Source organism: Rhinoraja longicauda, chromosome 1 (assembly GCF_053455715.1).
Source record: "Rhinoraja longicauda isolate Sanriku21f chromosome 1, sRhiLon1.1, whole genome shotgun sequence".
In the NCBI taxonomy this organism is placed as follows: domain Eukaryota; kingdom Metazoa; phylum Chordata; class Chondrichthyes; order Rajiformes; family Arhynchobatidae; genus Rhinoraja; species Rhinoraja longicauda.
Genome location: NC_135953.1, coordinates 9,176,413 through 9,195,417, shown reverse-complemented (window position 1 = coordinate 9,195,417; position 19,005 = coordinate 9,176,413). Strand labels below are relative to the sequence as shown.

Here is a 19,005-nt window from a genome sequence, read left to right as displayed (position 1 = left end):
GTTAGAGAGTGACAGAGCATGGAAACAGAACCTTTAACCCACTGAGCCCAGGCCAACCGCTGATCACACTTTCACACTCGTTCAATTGTACAGCATTCTACTTTCTCATCCACTCCCTTACACACCAGGGTCAATTTTCAGTGGCTAGTTCATCTAGAAACCCATATATCCTTGGGATGTGGGAGGAAACTGGAGCAGCGGAAACCTACGTGGTCACAGGGAGATTGGACGAACTCCACAGCCCGCACACAAGGTCAGGATTGAACCCCGGTCTCTGGCGCTATGATGCACAGACTCTACCAGCTGTGCCACCCGTTGAGTTAAGTCGGCGGGCAGTGATGTGGAATGAACTTTACAGTACGCAGAAAACCTACGCAGGTCACGGAGAGAACGTACAAACATACAAACAGCACCCGTGGTCAAGATTGAAACCGGGTCTCTGGCACTGTAAGGCAGTGAATCGCCCGCTGTGCCAGGATGTCACCCTGTGGGTTCCATATTTTAATATATCAAACCTACACCATCTACATTTGATTGAATTGTTTTGTTTATTATGTTACTTGTGAGCACTGTGCTTACAAGCCTTTTATGCTGTGGCAAGCAAGAATTTCATTGTCATATGTATCGAAAACAGGACAATTAAACACTCTTGACTACACCAAGGCTTCTTCAACTGCGTTGCTCAAACTGGTACTTCCATGACCATGAACAATTAGAGCAGAGCACACACAGGAATGCCACCAGCTGCAGATTCTTCTCCAAGTCACGGACCACCCTGCACTGCAAAGGCACCCCCGTAAGAATAAGGGGTCGCCCCATTTAGAACGGAGATGAGGAAAAACGTTTTCAGTCAGAGAGTTGTAAATCTGTGGAATTCTCTGCCTCAGAAGGCAGTGGAGGCCAATTCTCTGAATGCATTCAAGAGAGAGCTAGATAGAGCTCTTAAGGATAGCGGAGTCAGGGGGTATGGGGAGAAGGCAGGAACGGGGTACTGATTGAGAATGATCAGCCATGATCACATTGAATAGTGGTGCTGGCTCGAAGGGCCGAATGGCCTACTCCTGAACCTATTGTCTATTATCTATTGTCTATAACAAGAATTGCATGCCCAAGGTAGATCACAACAACCTTCTCAAACTGGGAGATGGGCATTGAATTTTGGCCTTTACAATCATGCCCTCATTCCAGAAATAAAATAGAAAGTGTTTATCCACAATGTAATAAAGAAATGAATACCAATTATGCTGTATTAATTGAAGGAACGTGCAAAAGCTTGACATAGATTCACATGGTGTTGAGTGTAACCGACAACAACTACCCATTGTGCTGGGATGAACTGCAGATGTTGGTTTAAACCAGACAGACAAAAACCTGGAGTAGCTCAGAGGGTCAGGCAGGTCGCTGGAGAAAAGGAAGAGGTGACTTTTCTGATAGAGACCCATCTTCAGACTGAGAATCAGGGGCAAGGGGAACGAGAGGTATAGACAGTACTTCGGACAAATGAATGGAAGATATGCAAAAAACAACGATAATCACGGAAAGGTGGAGCACACAATGGTCCATTGTTGGCTGTGAGATGGGTGATAACGAGTGGAACTCAACAGGATGACAGTAAAACTAGCACGATGACTAGGGTGGGTAGGGGCGGAGAGAGGGGATGCAAGGGTTACATGAAGTTAGAGAAATCAATATTCATTTTGTTGTAAGCCAGGTTATAACAACTACCGAAGATAGACACAAAAAGCTGGAGTAACTCAGCTGGACAGGCAGCATCTCTGGAGAGAAGGATTGGGTGACGTTTCGGGTCGAGACCCTTTTGAAGTGCCTGTCCCGCTGAGTTACTCCAGCTTTTTGTGTCTATCTTCAGTTTAAACCAGCATCTGCAGTTCCTTCTTACACATGGAACAATTACCTGCTGATTAACAATACAAATCTTTAAACTCCAATATACTTTACAGGTACCATACTTAGTGCAGTGGCACTTCACTAACCAAAACATTAGCAACTAGTAATTTAGTTGTCTGTTTTAATGGCCTCAAACATGAAAGTGTGTCCGTTATGTAATATCATTAATTTCTCCTTATGTGTCTTTCAACTCCAATTTTACTTGAAGCTTTGATTCCATTATTTTTCCTGCGCTGACAATCAATTAATTGCTTCAGCTTTTGATGCTCATTGTGCGACACAACTGTGCAGTAGCTTTAGTCAACCAATGATCTGGAAATTCCACAAAAGTAATCAAACATCCAGCCCAACAATGTTTCTTACCTGAACACAGCTAATAATGGTGAGTAAATAGAGTCCCCATCATAAACGTATAAGTGATCCCAGCTGCACTCTGTAGCAAAGTGAACGAATCGAAGCCTCAATATAGTGTTTGGCCTGGGTACAAAAACAAATTCAGGTTAGAATAGTCTCAGTTTGTGAATAAGTATTTCACACTGTTTAGTTATTTTGTTTAGCGATATAGCGTGGAAATTTCAGCCCACCAAGTCCGTTTCAACCAGCGATTTCCCATACACTAGCACTATCCTACACATTAGGGCCAATTTACAATCTTTACCAAAGCCAATTAACCCACAAACCTGCAAGTCTCTGGACTGTAGGAGGAAACCAGGGCACCTGGAGAAAACCCACGTGGTCCTTGCCCCAATCATTTCACAGGGTACCAATTTCAATGGTATTGGTATTAGTTTATTATTATTACGTATATTGAGTTACAGTGAAAAACTTGTTTTGAATGCTATCCTAATAATCATAATCGTAATCAGAGGCTGCAACAAATCGTTCGCACACCTGAGAAGGTTGTTGGCTGCAACCTTCCCCCCCATTGCCGAACTGTACACTGCAAGGGCCAGGAAGCGAGCGGACAAGATCATCTCTGACCCCTCTCACCCTGGCCACAAACTCTTTGAAGCACTTCCCTCGGAAAGGCAACTCCGGACTGTCAAAGCAGCCACAGCCAGACATAAAAACAGTTTTTTTCCCCCGAGTAGTAGCTCTACTCAACAACCAAAAGTCTGTAGTCTCTTTTTGCGCTGGTTTATTTCATTCATATGTTTAAACGTAATGTTGTATTCTTAACGTTTTAAGCTTTATTCTTAATTGTTTACTGTATGTTCGTGCTGTTACTTGCGAGCGGAGCACCAAGGCACATTCCTTGTATGTGTACATACTTGGTCAATAAACTTATTCATTCATTCATTCAATTTATTAGCCAAGTATGTTTCGCAACATACGAGGAATTTGGTTTGCCATACAGTCATAACAAAAAAATCAACAAGACACACAACTACATAAAAATTGACATAAACATCCACCACAGCGGCTCCTCCACATTCCCCACTGTGATGGAAGGCAATAAAGTCTTATTTTCTTTCCTCCTTTCCTCCCGCGGTCGGGGGGTTCGAACCATCTGCTACCGGCGATCGAGCTCCCTCGTCGGGGCGGTCTAGGCTCCCGCATCGGGGTGGTCGAAACTCCTGTGACTTGGGAGTTCCCGAATTCGGTCCCTATCCAGCAACAGCGAGCTCCACGATGTTAAAGTCCGCAGCTCCCGCAGGTTGGAGCACCAAAGGCCGACCCCTGGCAAAGGGATCGCCCGCTCCGACATGTTAAAGTCCGCAGGCTCCGCGGTTTTGGAGCTCACGAAGTCCCAGCAAGAGGCCGCCAACTCCACAATGTGAGGCCTCAGTGCGGACGAAGATACGACACGGAAAAAGTCGCACCTCCATCGAGGAATGAGATTAGAAAAGTTTCCCCCACCACCCCGCACATACAATACAATATAATACAATACAATACATCTTTATTGTCATTGTACAGGGGTACAACGAGATTGTGAATGCGCCTCCCGTACGATGCAATAATTTAATTAGCTAGTCAGTATTAATTTAAACAGCCCAATGAAACAAATTGTAACAGTTTTAAAACAGAATAAAGTACAAGTAGATCTGTGCCGGTTCACTGTGCGATGTGACCATCCGGCTCAGCAGGACCGGTTCATAGCAACTATAGCCCTGGGGATGAAGCTGTTCCTGAGTCTGGAGGTGCGGGCGTAGAAGGCCTTGTATCGTCTGCCCGATGGTAGAAGTTCAAACAGACTGTTGCAGGGGTGTGAAGCGTCTTTGTGAATGCTGGTGGCTTTTCTGAGGCATCGTGTGTTGTAGATGCCCTCCAAGGCTGGTAGCTGAGTCCGATGGTCCTCTGAGCTCTATGGACTACCTGCTGAAGAGCTTTCCTCTCTGCCTCCATGCAGCTGAGGTACCACACAGGGATGCCATGTGTTAGGATGCTCTCTATAGTGCAGCGGTAGAATGTCGTCAGCAGCTGTTGGGGTAGACCAGACTTTTTCAGTGTTCTTAGGTAGAACAGTCGTTGCTGTGCCTTCTTGACCAGCACAGCAGTGTTATTGGACCATGTTAGGTCTTCTGAAATGTGAGTGCCCAGAAACTTGAAGCTGGACACTCTCTCCACACTGTCCCCTTTGATAAAGATCGGGGCGTATTCCCCGTTGTGTGACCTTCGGAAGTTGATGATCAGCTCCTTGGTCTTGGTGGTATTTAGGGACAGGTTGTTATCAGAGCACCAGTCAGCCAGGTTCTGCAACTCCGCTCTGTAGTGTGTTTCATCACCGTTGGTGATCAGCCCGATCACCGTTGTGTCGTCTGCAAACTTGACAATGGTGTTGGTGTCGAATGCAGGAACACAGTCGTGTGTGAAGCGGGAGTAGAGCATGGGGCTCAGAACACAGCCCTGTGGTGTGCCGGTACTCAGGGTGATAGGACAAGTGCGGGCCCATTTACGAAACTAAACATAATGCGAAACTAAAGGTAAACTAAAACATACATTTTACAACAAACTAAAAACACAAAGAAGGAAAAAGACGAAGACAGACCGTTGGCGAGTCAGCCATCATGCAGTGCCCCCTGATCATATCATACATGAGTATATTCGATTGTGCAGAAGGGAAAATTAAGAGTGCAGATACAGAGAAAGCATAGACTTTTAAAAAGTGCATTTACAAAAGATCAATCACACTATTGATTGACTTCTACAGCGGTGGCAAAAGTAATATGCAGACAATTGAAATGAATGAAACAAAGAATAGTCAGAGGCGTTCAACTAGCTTATTATTAATTCAACAGCAGATAAAGGGGATAAGAGAATTAAGTTCCAATTAAGTATATAGAACTGCTTTCTAATAATTATATTAAAAGCCCAATAATGAAGAAAACGCTCAAGAGATTAAATAACATGGAATGAACCAAAGCAATTGAAAAAAAAAACAAGTTACTAAAATTCTGAAAACAAACAAAGTTCTGAAGACAATAGACACAAAATGCTGGAGTAACTCAGCGGGACAGGCAGCATCTCTGGAGAGAAGGAATGGGTGACATTTCGGGTCGAGACCCTTCTTCAGACTGATGTCAGGGGAGAGGGAGATACATAGATAAGGAAGTGTATAGATAAGGAAATGTAAGGTGTGAAAACAGGTGTGAAAGGTCAGTGAGGGAATGGGAGGGGGAGTTAAAGTGGTGAGCAACCGGGAGATCAGGTAGGTTTAGGTGGACTGAGTGGAGGTGTTCAGCTAAATGATCGCCGAGCCTGCGCTTGGTCTCGCCGATATACAAGCGTCCACACCTGGAACAGCGGAAATAGTAGATGAGGTTGGAGGAGGTGCAAGTGAACCTCTTACACACCTGGAAAAACTGTTGGGGTCCTTAGACAGTCGAGGGGGGAGGTATAGGGACAGGTGTTACATCTCCTGCGGTTGCAGAGGAAAGTAACTGGGGAGGGGGTGTATTTCGGAAGACATTCAGCAGGTCAGGAAGCAACAGGAAACGGAATTAACCTTTCAGGTCTATAACGTTTTATCAAAACAGTGATTAAAAAAAACTTATTTTAAGTTGCCGAGAGGGGGATGGGTGGAAAAAGCAAAAGCAATGTTTGTCATCGGGTTGAGACCAAGATTGTCCAGATCATACAAATGATGTGGGTGACATCCAAGAAATGCTTCATAATTATAGAACTGTTTGTGTTGTTGTCTGTTTTAAGTACCAAACTTTAACAGGGAGTGTTGGTGGAGCAGTAGACAGAAGAGAAAAATTGCTGAAAACACAAGATGCCAATCACAACAGCTGCTGAAAATTCAAATAAAATGGAATGTGAGGAATGGTCATCATATTCATGACAAGAATAAGTCGACGTCCAAGATAATGGAGGCCATTATATATTTTATTATGACAGAGTAGGACAGAATATGACAACAAAGACAAAAGCTGAGTTTGGGAGGCTGCATAAATAACTTGGGAAGATAAAGCAGGCAGCAATATTGGTGAACAACAAATGCCAGTGCAAAACATTTAGAAGAGATTTGAGAGCAGGAGAGAGAGTCTGAGGGGAAACATAAAACTAACACGCATGGATCAACATAGACATACGAGACCAATTGAGGCCAAGGAAAAATATTAAGTGCACTGACAGCAGCAGGGAGCACACAATGTCTGAGAAAACAAAGGGGTTAAAAAAGTTAACAATTTAAAGAGTATCTATTAAATTGAATTGTCAAGAGATAAAAATAAAACACAAAAAACGTAGACACATTAATTAAAATCATGAACTGGATTGGACTGCAGCCAATAAGGATTGTACCAGAGATAAAGATAAGGGGAGAGTAGTTTAGTTTTAGTGATACAGCGCGGAAACAGGCCCTTCGGCCCACCGAGTCCATGCCGACCAACTATCCCTGCACATTAACACTATTCTAGACGCTAGGGACAATTTTCAATTTTTACCAAGCCAATTAACCTACAAAACCTGTACGTCTTTGGACAGTGTGGAAACAGGCTCTTCGGCCCATTGAGTCCATACCAACCAGTGATCTCCGCACACTAGCACTATCCTTCATACAAGCGACAATTTACAATCCTTTACCAAAGCCAATTAAAATATAAACCTGGACATCGTTAGTGTGTGGGAGGAAACCAGAACATCCAGAGAAAACCCATGCGGTCACGGAGAGAACGTACAAACTACGCGCAGACAGCACCCGTAGTCAGGATCAAACCCAGGTCTCTGGCGCAGTAAGGCAGCAACTCTACCGCTGCGCCACCATATAGTCCCATGCAACCATAAATCTCTATTCCCTGCATATCCAGATGCCTATAAAAGCCTCTGAAATACCACTATCATATCTGCCTCCACCACCACCTCTGGCAGCACGTTCCAGGTCCCCATCATCCTCTCTGCAAAAGCACTTGCCTCACACATCTTAGATAACCTTCACTGTCCAGTATACCACCAATTTTAGTATCGCCTGCAAACTTACTAACCATGCTACCAACATTCTCATCCAAATTGTGTGCGAGTGCATGCGTGTGCATGTATTTACACGCAAATGCGCGTTTATGCCTTTACATTGGTGCAGTTAGACAATAGACAATAGACAATAGGTGCAGGAGTAGGCCATTCAGCCCTTCGAGCCAGCACCGCCATTCAATGCGATCATGGCTGATCACTCTCAATCAGTACCCCGTTCCTGCCTTCTCCCCATACCCCCTCACTCCGCTATCCTTAAGAGCTCTATCCAGCTCTCTCTTGAAAGCATCCAACGAACTGGCCTCCACTGCCTTCTGAGGCAGAGAATTCCACACCTTCACCACTCTCTGACTGAAAAAGTTCTTCCTCATCTCCGTTCTAAATGGCCTACCCCTTATTCTTAAACTGTGGCCCCTTGTTCTGGACTCCCCCAACATTGGAAACATGTTTCCTGCCTCTAATGTGTCCAATCCCCTAATTATCTTATATGTTTCAATAAGATCCCCCCTCATCCTTCTAAATTCCAGTGTATACAAGCCTAATTGCTCCAGCCTTTCAACATACGACAGTCCCGCCATTCCGGGAATTAACCTAGTGAACCTAAGCTGCACGTCCTCAATAGCAAGAATATCCTTCCTCAAATTTGGAGACCAAAACTGCACACAGTACTCCAGGTGCGGTCTCACCAGGGCCCGGTACAACTGTAGAAGGACCTCTTTGCTCCTATACTCAATTCTATACAGTTGATCAAAATCTCATTGTAAATAACCTTCACTATCCACTATACAAACAATTTTAGTGCTGCCTGCAGACTTACTAACCATGAGGTTAGAGATCTCATATTCTCATCCAAATTGTGCGTGAATACGTGCAAGATCGTGCGTTTGCAGATGTTTGTGTGCAGGTGTTCATGTGTGCATGTATTGAAGTATGTTTGTTTAACTATTTGTTTGTTTATCTATCAATCGATGCAAGGACCGAAAGCCAAGCATTGATTCCTATGACACACCGCGTGTTACGGGACTCCAGTCTGAATAAAGCATTCTTCCAGCACCTTCCGTCTGCCTTCCTTCCAACAAATCTTGTGTACAATTGGCTAGCTCGTCCTGGATCCCATGTGTTCAAACCTTCTAGACCAGCCTACCATGCAGTATCTTGTCAAAGGCCTCGCTGAAGTCCATGTAAACAACGTCACCTCTTCAAAAAACGCAATCAAGTTCATAAGACATGGTTCCCATTGCACAAAGCTATGCTGACAATCCCTAATCAGTCTTTGCCTTTCCAAATGCAGATAGATCCTGTCTCTCAGAATCCCTATGAGTAACTTAGACATCCACAGATGTTGGACTCACTGGTCTGTAGCCCCCTGGCTTGTCCATGCAACCCCTGACAATTATCCGAATTAAACTCCATTTCCCATTCCTTGGCTCACTTTCCCAGCTAATCAAGATCCCACTGCAAAAGGTGAAAGGACTGGATGGAGTGGATGTGGAGAGGATATTTCCACTAGTGGGAGAATCTAGGACCTTGAGGCCATAGCCACAGAATAAAAGGCCGTATGTTTAGAAAGGAGACGAGAAGGAATTTCTTTAGTCAGAGGGTGGTGAGCCTGTGGAATTCATTGCCACAGAAGGCTGTGGAGGCCGTCAAAGGATGTTTTTAAGGCGGAGATTGACAGATTCTTGATTGGTACAGGTGTCAGGGGTTATGGGAAGAAGGCAGGAGAATGGGGTTGAGAAAGATAGGGCCGCCATGATTCAATGGCAGAGTAGACTCGGTGGGCTGAATGGCCTAATTCTGCTCCTATAACCTGTGAACTCTTGATAACCTTCACTGTATACCATACTATCCATTTCAGTGTCATCTGCAAATTTACCAACCAGGCATCGTTCATTCTCATCAAATAGGTGACAGATGACAACAGCAATGGGCCCAGTACTAATCCCGGAGTACTGGGATTATTGCAAGCCTCCAGCTTGGAAAACTTCCTCTCGCCATCACTCTCCCCTTCCTACCATGAAGCCAATTATGTATCCAATTAGCTGGCTCTCCCTCGATCCCATGCAATCTAACCCTGCAGAGTAACCTACTAAGCAGAACAATATCAAAGGCTTGGTGAAGTCCAAACATACTAGGTCTACAGCTCTGACCTCAAACATTTGTGGTTACTTCCTTAAAGCAACTCAAACTTTTGGAACGCAATCTTTCACGCACAAAGCCATGCTGACTCACTCCAATTAATCCTGGTGTTTCCAAATATATATATCTCAGTTTTTGTTACAGTTTCGTTTATTGTCACATGTACTGAGGTGCAGTGAAGAACTTTGTCTCTTGTCCCTCAGAACCCTCTCCAGTAACTCATGTACCACTGATGTCTGACTTACTGGTCCACAGTTCCCAGGTTTTTCTTTGGAGCCATAAGGTCATAAGTGATAGAATTAGGCCATTCGGCCCATCAAGTCCACTCCACCATTTAATCATGGTTGATCTATCTCTCCCTCCTAACCCCATTCTCCTGCCTTCTCCTCATAACCTGACACCTATATTAATGAAAAATCTAACTATCTCTGCCTTACAAATATCCACTGACAGCCTCTACAGCCTTCTGTGGCAAAGAATGCCACAGATTCACCACCCTCTGACCCACCAGCCCTTCTTAAATAAAGACACACAAATTGCCGCCCTCAATCACACTGTTCCTGTTTTCTTTTATATAAAGAAGTAGTGTAATGGTCTTCACTGGAATAAATTCCGATTCTGTGGCTTCTCCAGTGTAGCTTTGACAGATCATAGAATGGGAGATTCCAGAAAGGGAGATAGTGGGCAATGATCCATCCTTTAGGTGATGATAGCTGCACGAAATGTAGTAGGAAACAGCTTTGTAGCTGTTAATAGTCCTATCACTTCCTCGTATTAGTTCCAATCCAATTCCAAATCTTCCTTTTCCATGGACATCAGCTGACCACCAGGGAAACAAGCAGTTATCAGAGCTGCTCAAACACTTCCTCAATAGCTAGAGTGACTGCAGATGCTTAAATATGACTCCTCTGAGCAGATGACAACATTTGATACAGGCTCCATTGTGGGGAAAAAGTCCCTTGCAAAACCAGATTTTCTAGGATGAATGGAAAAGACCAAAATACTCACTGTCCTTCAATAAGCCATGTACATTTTGTCTTGTATTTGTAGTTCCCTGGCCCATCAGTAAGATATCCAAATTGTCCAGTTAATCTGCAAATTAAACAAAAGTTCAGTTACTACAATTTAAAAATAAATCAGTCGCGTTTTGATACAATTACAATAGCTCCAGTTAGAGGTTTACTTAAATGGAAAATTAAAGCATGTCCAAATTATCATTCCAAACCCAAGCCTTACAATATTTTGTGATAGTTAACCCCGACACACAGCAAGGTCCCTAGGGGTCAGATCGAGTTGCCAGGGGTCTATCCAATTATCACATTCAACGTTATCGTGATATATAACACTCAACTCTCAGACTTCCATGCAAGTTTTGTTTAAACTTGTTCCGAAGCCTGAAGGTACACCAGATTTGACGACTGAGAACATGCTCATCGATAAATGGAAAGGATAACGCACAAAATATTTCCACATTCAGAAGAAAATGTTTGAACATTGAGTGAAACTATAGTCAGAAACAAAGAAAGCACCAATTTCAATATGACCTCTCAAATAAATGACCGGATCGCTATCGTGCATACATACATTAGCAACATAATAATTTTTTGAATTTCCCACTCTGCACAGGTGTCACACAGTGCAAAAAAGATTTCTCAATCCATATCAGCAGTCATTATGTCGCTGCTATTCAATGCAGAGTTTATCTCCATTACCACAGTTAACCCGAAAATGTGAAATTTGCTATGGCAGTGAATAATCAAAATAGATAATATGGGCAAATTACAGAAAAGGCTTGAGAAGCAAATGGAGGAAATAAAGGGTTATGCTGATAGATTATGGAAAGGTCAAACAGCAACAGCGTTGGAGACTAGTCAGTGTTGTGTCTTAAAGGAGGAAAACAGGGATATCCAGAAAATTATAGGCTGGTGAATTTCGCGTTAATGGTAAGAAAGCTATTGGAGAGAGTTCATGGACAAAGGATTTACTCCCGTTTGGAGTAAGGGATAATTAGGAACATTCAGCGTGGCTTTTTGCGGGGCAGGTCATGTTTTAGAAAATTGAGTTTTTTTGAGGAGTTGACAATGATTGATGAGGATAGGATAGTGAATGTTATCTAGGTGGACCTTAAGGCATTTAACAAGGTCCATCATGGCAGACTGATCCTGAAGATTAAGGTGCATTACATCTACGGTAACTTGGTAGTTTCAATTTACCCATAGAAGACAATGGGTAGAGGTGGAAAAATTACCATTCTAGCTGGAGGAGTATGGACACAGGTGTTACACTGGGATCTGTGCTGGGACCTCTGTTGTTTGTGAGATATATAAAATGCAGATGGGTTGTTTAGTAAGTCATCAACACATCTCTACCACCTTGTTTTATTAATAAGCAACTTGGTGATAAGAAATTGGAGACCTAAGGAACTGCAGATCCTGCGGAGAACACAAAATGCTGGAGTAACTCGGTGAGTCAGGCAGCATCTCTGGAGGACACGGATAAGTGCTGGAGTAACTCAGTAAACACTGGAAGAACTTATCCATGTCCTCCAGAGTCTCCTCTCTCCGCCGAGAGTTCTCCTCCAGAGATGCTGCCTGATCCACTGAGATATTCCAGTACCTCGAGTTCTACCTTGGAAAAACTGGAGATGCTGAAAATCGGAAATGAAAATAGAAAACGGTGGATGTACACCTGTAGAGAGAAAGACAGCGAGACACACAAGTGTTAAAATTTCACTTCTGATGGAAGATTATGGAACTGAAATATGAATTCCCTCTTTTTTCCAGAAGTAGTCTGAGCTGCTGACTATATTCAGCATTGAAACAGGGTTTATTTCTCTGTAATACAAATAGAAAATGCTGGAAATAGTCAGCAGCTCAGAAACTCTGGAGAAAGAAATAATTAATATTTTAGTTCCATCAGAACTGAAATGTTAGCTCTTGGTTACTTCATTTTTATCTCCCTATATATATAAAGATAATCACCTGAACTCTTTGACACCATTACCTCATCTCAACCCACCTAAGTTCTATTCTTGGCTTTCTTCCGACTGAGCAGTGTAATGCTGCAGCTCAACAATATTATTAAAATGAACAGTTTTATGCATACACTGAATAACCATTTCTGTCTCACTCACATCTCCCAGATTTTAGTCACATCATTTTGTTTACGTTGCTTGATTTGATTATATCTCAAGAATCAAGAGTGTTTTATTGTCATATATCCCAAAACGGAACAATTAAATTCTTACTTGCAGCAGCACAACAGATATGTAAACATAGATACAAAAAGCGGAACAGGCAACATCTCCGGAGAGAAGGAATGGGAGACTCTTCAGGTCGAGACCCTTCTTCAGACTGAAAGTCACGGGAAAGGGCTTTTCCCGTGACTTTCAGTCTGAAAAACGGTCTCTACCTGAAGTGTCACCCGTTCCTTCTCTCCAGAGATGCCTGAGTTACTCCAGCTTTTTGTGTCCATCTTCAGTTTAAACTAGCATCTGCGGTTCCTTCCGACACAGGTATGTAAACATAGCACTCTGTAACTACCATAATAAACAGCAAAAAAAGAATGTTGGTATATTTAAAAACCAATACAATATTAATGCTAAGACAAAAGAAATTCCCCCCCCCCCCCCCCCCCCCAAGTCTATGTAGTTCAGAGCTTGTCGTAATGAACAACCTGTTGGTTGCAGGGAAGAAGCTGCAGCTTAACCTGTGCGTTAGTTTTCAGGCTCCTATACTTTTTTTCCACTGGCGTTTTCCTAAATATCATCTTCCCTATCTATCCTTTCTTGATTAATAGGGGTGTCAGGGGTGAAAGTAGGAGAATGGGATTGAGAAAGATAGATAGATAGATAGATAGGTAGATAGATCAGCCATGATTGATTGGCAGAGCAGACTTGATGGGCCGAACGGTCTGATTCTGCTCCTATACCTTATGAACATGAACTTTATCTCCTTCCACCATATGCAAGCAGTTATTTGTTCCAACCTCTTGGTTACTGTCCCATCTCTTTCATATCTGCCTCAGAAGGCAGTGGAGGCTAATTCTCTGAATGCATTCAAGAGAGAGCTAGATAGAGCTCTTAAGGATAGCGGAGTCAGGGGGTATGGGGAGAAGGCAGGAACGGGGTACTGATTAAGAATGATCAGCCATGATCGAGAATGGTGCTGGCTCAAAGGGCCGAATGGCCTCCTCCTGCGCCTATTGTCTATTGTCAAATACCTTTCTTTAAAAAAACAATGCTGCCCGTCCATTTTGCAAACAAGTACCTTCTCCAGTTTTTCGCACTTCATTATTTTCCAACACAGCTTTGCTTCCTAAATTCAAGTCCACATTACTACACATCTTGTTTAAACCTATCCAATCATATTTTACTGGCGAGTGCCTGGAAAGAGTTACCACGGTGGTGGTGGTGGAGGCAGATTCGAAGGTGGCATTTACGAGACTTAGATAGGCACATGGATATGGGAGCATATGGATCACATGCAGGCAGATAAGAGTTGGTCTTGGCAAAATGTTCAGCACAGACATTGTCGACAGAAGGGCCTGTTCCCATGCCATTCATTAGTAGGACTAGATGTTACAATCCCTAAGGTTTGCACTACAATTGACTGGTGTTGTTCTTGGGGGTGACCACTAGGTGATGTTGCTACCATTCAGACACATCTTCAGTTGTGTACCTCAACGTCACTGGGTGTTTCGGCCTTTTATCACAAGACACCCTCAGTCGAGGCAGGCCCACCGCAGGTTGATCAGACCTGGGTGTGTGTCTTATGGTTAGCCTCTAGATGGTCACGTGGCAGCCCAGACAGTATATTTTCTTTTCAGCCACAGCCAGTGACTGCTCCGTTCGGCGGCATTTGCAAGTTCTTTAATTGCCCTCCTTTGGGCCTGCCCTCTGACTCCAACTTCCCTCAGGAGCCTTGCAGTAGAACTGGCTACAAAGCCCCTGCACCCCACCTCCACTGGACGCACTCTTACACTCCAACCTCGCTCCTCTGCCTCTACTGCAAGGTTGGAATATCTCAGCCTTTTCCTTTCAAATGCTTCGTCCACAGCCTCCTCCCAGGGCACCGTCAGCTCAATGATGTAAACACGCCGACAGGAGTTGGACCAGAGGACGAGGTCTGGTCGCAGGTTGGTAGCTGCGATTTCAACTGGGAAGGAAAGCCTCTGGCCTAGGTCAACCCGCATTTCCCAGTCTCTGGCTGCGCTCAGTTGGCATGAGTTGAGAGGCGAGGTGGTAATCTTCCGTTTCTCTCCTTCCCGGATGAACGATTGGATTTGCGGGAATGTTAGCTGGGCATTGATCGGCATGGCGTTGGTGGTAACTCTCTTGCACTCGAGCGCAGCTGCCAAACACCTCAGCACCTGGTTGTGTCGCCAGGTGTATCTGCCTTGTGTTAGGCTGGTCTTACAACCGACCAGGATGTGCTTGAGGTTTGCTGGAACTGCACACAGGGGGCAGGCTGGATCCTGTCCCAGCCAAAGATTTCAGTTTATGGGAGAGGGAAGGACGTCATATGTGGCTCTGATAATAAAACTCAACATACTTGACTCCATGTTCCACAGCTCACTCCATGTGATCTTCCTCCTCTCAATGCTATCCCACCTCATCCAGCGGCCTTGCTTGGCTTGAGATATAGCTTTGGCACACCTGGCTGCTTCTTCTTGGTGGCGCACCTCCTCCACCACCAGGTGCCGACGTTCAGCTGGAGTAGCCTTTTGCCAGGTAGGTTTCATTGCTCCCAGGCCGAAGCCCCCTCGGCCTTGTTGGACATGGCCCACTATGTCCCGGTGTCGGAGGGCAGATTTTGCATCCTGTACCACTGCTGCTGGAGTCCATTTCTTCCCTGTTGCTAGGGTTGGAGCGACACCTCTAACTATTGGGTCCCGGGATTCTGTTAGTGTCATGTCCAGCCTTACTTTGGCGCATTTGAATTCCTCCACCAGGCTTGAGACTGGCAGTGAGAGGGCTCCATTCCCATAGAGTCCTATACTGCTGAGGCATCTCGGTAGCCCAAGCCACTTCCTCACTTGTGAGTTCACAAGTCTCTCCAGCTGGTTGACATGGGATAAAGTGACCTCATAGGTGGTAATTAGCCACATGAGTCGGGGCAGCAGACTGAATTGAAGGCACCAAAGTTTCAGCTTCCCTGGGAGAGCAGTGTTGTTGATTTGCTTGAGGCCACTGATTGTATCCTGCCTGAGTTGTTCCACTTGCTCTGCGTCCTTGAGGTGTGCGGTGTACCATCGCCCCAGGCTTTTGACAGGCTTCTCCAGGACAGTTGGTATTGTCTCGTTGTTGATGCGGAACCTTTCATCAGTGAGCCGGCCTTTGACGATGGAAATACTGCAGGACTTGCTGGGTTTAGACAATAGACAATAGACAATAGGTGTAGGAGTAGGCCATTCAGCCCTTCGAGCCAGCACCGCCATTCAATGCGATCATGGCTGATCACTCTCAATCAGTACCCCGTTCCTGCCTTCTCCCCATACCCCCTCACTCCGCTATCCTTAAGAGCTCTATCCAGCTCTCTCTTGAAAGCATCCAACGAACTGGCCTCCACTGCCTTCTGAGGCAGAGAATTCCACACCTTCACCACCCTCTGACTGAAAAAGTTCTTCCTCATCTCCGTTCTAAATGGCCTACCCCTTATTCTCAAACTGTGGCCCCTTGTTCTGGACTCCCCCAACATTGGGAACATGTTATCTGCCTCTAATGTGTCCAATCCCCTAATTATCTTATATGTTTCAATAAGATCCCCCCTCATCCTTCTAAATTCCAGTGTATACAAGCCCAATCGCTCCAGCCTTTCAACATACGACAGTCCCGCCATTCCAGGAATTAACCTAGTGAACCTACGCTGCACGCCCTCCATAGCAAGAATATCCTTCCTCAAATTCGGAGACCAAAACTGCACACAGTACTCCAGGTGCGGTCTCACCAGGGCCCGGTACAACTGTAGAAGGACCTCTTTGCTCCTATACTCAACTCCTCTTGTTACGAAGGCCAACATTCCATTGGCTTTCTTCACTGCCTGCTGAACCTGCATGCTTCCTTTCATTGACTGATGCACTAGGACACCCAGATCTCGTTGAACGCCCCCTCCTCCTAACTTGACACCATTCAGATAATAATCTGCCTTTCTATTCTTACTTCCAAAGTGAATAACCTCACACTTATCTACATTAAACTGCATCTGCCATGTATCCGCCCACTCACACAACCTGTCCAAGTCACCCTGCAGCCTTATTGCATCTTCCTCACAATTCACACTACCCCCCAACTTAGTATCATCTGCAAATTTGTTAATGGTACTTTTAATCCCTTCGTCTAAGTCATTAATGTATATCGTAAATAGCTGGGGTCCCAGCACCGAACCTTGCGGTACCCCACTGGTCACTGCCTGCCATTCCGAAAGGGACCCATTTATCCCCACTCTTTGCTTTCTGTCTGTCAACCAATTTTCTATCCATGTCAGTACCCTACCCCCAATACCATGTGCCCTAATTTTGCCCACTAATCTCCTATGTGGGACCTTGTCGAAGGCTTTCTGAAAGTCGAGGTACACCACATCCACTGACTCTCCCTTGTCAATTTTCCTAGTTACATCCTCAAAAAATTCCAGTAGATTTGTCAAGCATGATTTCCCCTTCGTAAATCCATGCTGACTCGGAATGATCCCGTTACTGCTATCCAAATGCTCAGCAATTTCGTCTTTTATAATTGACTCCAGCATCTTCCCCACCACTGATGTCAGACTAACTGGTCTATAATTACCCGTTTTCTCACTCCCTCCTTTCTTAAAAAGTGGGATAACATTTGCTATTCTCCAATCCACAGGAACTGATCCTGAATCTATAGAACATTGAAAAATGATCTCCAATGCTTCCACTATTTCTAGAGCCACCTCCTTAAGTACTCTGGGATGCAGACCATCAGGCCCTGGGGATTTATCAGCCTTCAGTCCCATCAGTCTACCCAAAACCATTTCCTGCCTAATGTGGATTTCCTTCAGTTCCTCCATCACCCTAGGTTCTCCGGCCCCTAGAACATTTGGGAGATTGTGTGTATCTTCCTCAGTGAAGACAGATCCAAAGTAACGGTTTAACTCGTCTGCCATTTCTTTGTTCCCCATAATAAATTCCCCTGCTTCTGTCTTCAAGGGACCCACATTTGCCTTGACTATTTTTTTCCTCTTCACGTACCTCAGCGGTACGAACATTGACTTCTCTAACTTCAGATAGTTCCTCTGTCCCTCTCTTTCCCCTCCCCCTTCCCAGTTCTCCCATTAAATCTTCCTGTCTCCTACTACATCCTATCTTTGTCCCATCCCCTCCCCTGACATCAGTCTGAAGAAGGGTCTTGACCCAAAACGTCACCCACTCCTTCTCTCCCATGATGTTGCCTGACCCGCTGAGTTACTCCAGCATTTTGTGTCTACCTTCGATTTAAACCAGCATCTGCAGTTTTTTTCCTAAACAATTAATCATCGTCACTAAGTCACCCTTTCATGAATAGGAGAAAAATGTGTCTTTTTGTTCATCGCAATCTTTCTGCGGTCTTTGACATGGTTGATGAGAGCAGTCTGCTCGCGGTAGAGTTGCTGCTTTACAGCGAATGCAGCGCCGGAGACTCAGGTTCGATCCTGACTATGGGTGCTGCACTGTAAGGAGTTTGTACGTTCTCCCCGTGACCTGGGTGGGTTTTCTCCGAGATCTTCGGTTTCCTCCCACACTCCAAAGACGTACAGGTTTGTAGGTTAATTGGCTGGGTAAATGTAAAAAATTGTCCCTAGTGGGTGTAGGATAGTGTTAATGTACGGGGGTCACTGGGCGGCGCGGACTTGGTGGGCCGAAAAGGCCTGTTTCCGCGCTGTATATATATGATATGATATGATATGAAATGGCATCCAAAGTAGGATTATAATCATCTAGCTGCATTATAACCAAAAAACACCCCCTTGCCTCCTGCCATCCAAGGATCTATCCCAGAACCCAACAAACTGGACTCAAGCTTGCTTTCCAATTCAACATCATCACTGCTGATATTTTATGTCAGGACCATTTACATGCACTAAACAAATATCTCTCGAATTCTCTCTCATGTACAAAAAAAATGTATTGATCTCAGTTTTGAAGGCAATCAATGTCTGAGCTTCTTCTGTGCATTGATGCTGTGCTGAATTCCATAGGTTAATCAACCTTTCAATTAAATAATCTTTTCCTCCTTTCAGTCCTGCATAGGATTGGGATGTGACAACCCCTCCTCTCCCTCCTAGTTCCAGACTATCAGCCGAAGGAAAGCATCCCAACTATATTTACCTGTGAGAGTGGTTCGTGTATCATTCTTCTAAACTTCATAGGCCTGGCCCACTCAACCTCGCCTCAGATAACAGACCTCCTAAGGACCACCTTGGTGAAATGTCACTATTGGAGAGCTTGAGTTAGAAGGAGAGGTTAGACGAGGTGGAACTTTTTCTTGGTAAGAGGCGAGAAGGTGACCTTATACAAGGATATAAAATCATAAGTTGCTTAGATCAG

The 19,005-nt window shown here is 44.6% G+C and overlaps 1 protein-coding gene across 1 annotated transcript in view; it reads right to left on the bottom strand.

Moving 5' to 3' along the window:
- atrn (attractin) overlaps positions 1–19,005 on the bottom strand; it is a 339,856-nt gene that overhangs the window by 275,209 nt on the left and 45,642 nt on the right. The window contains exons 2-3 of the mRNA XM_078406639.1: positions 10,468–10,551; positions 2,269–2,382 (exon numbers count right to left, since the gene is read on the bottom strand). Of these exons, the coding sequence (XP_078262765.1) occupies positions 2,269–2,382; positions 10,468–10,551 (198 nt within the window). The remainder of the gene's footprint in view (positions 1–2,268; positions 2,383–10,467; positions 10,552–19,005) is intronic.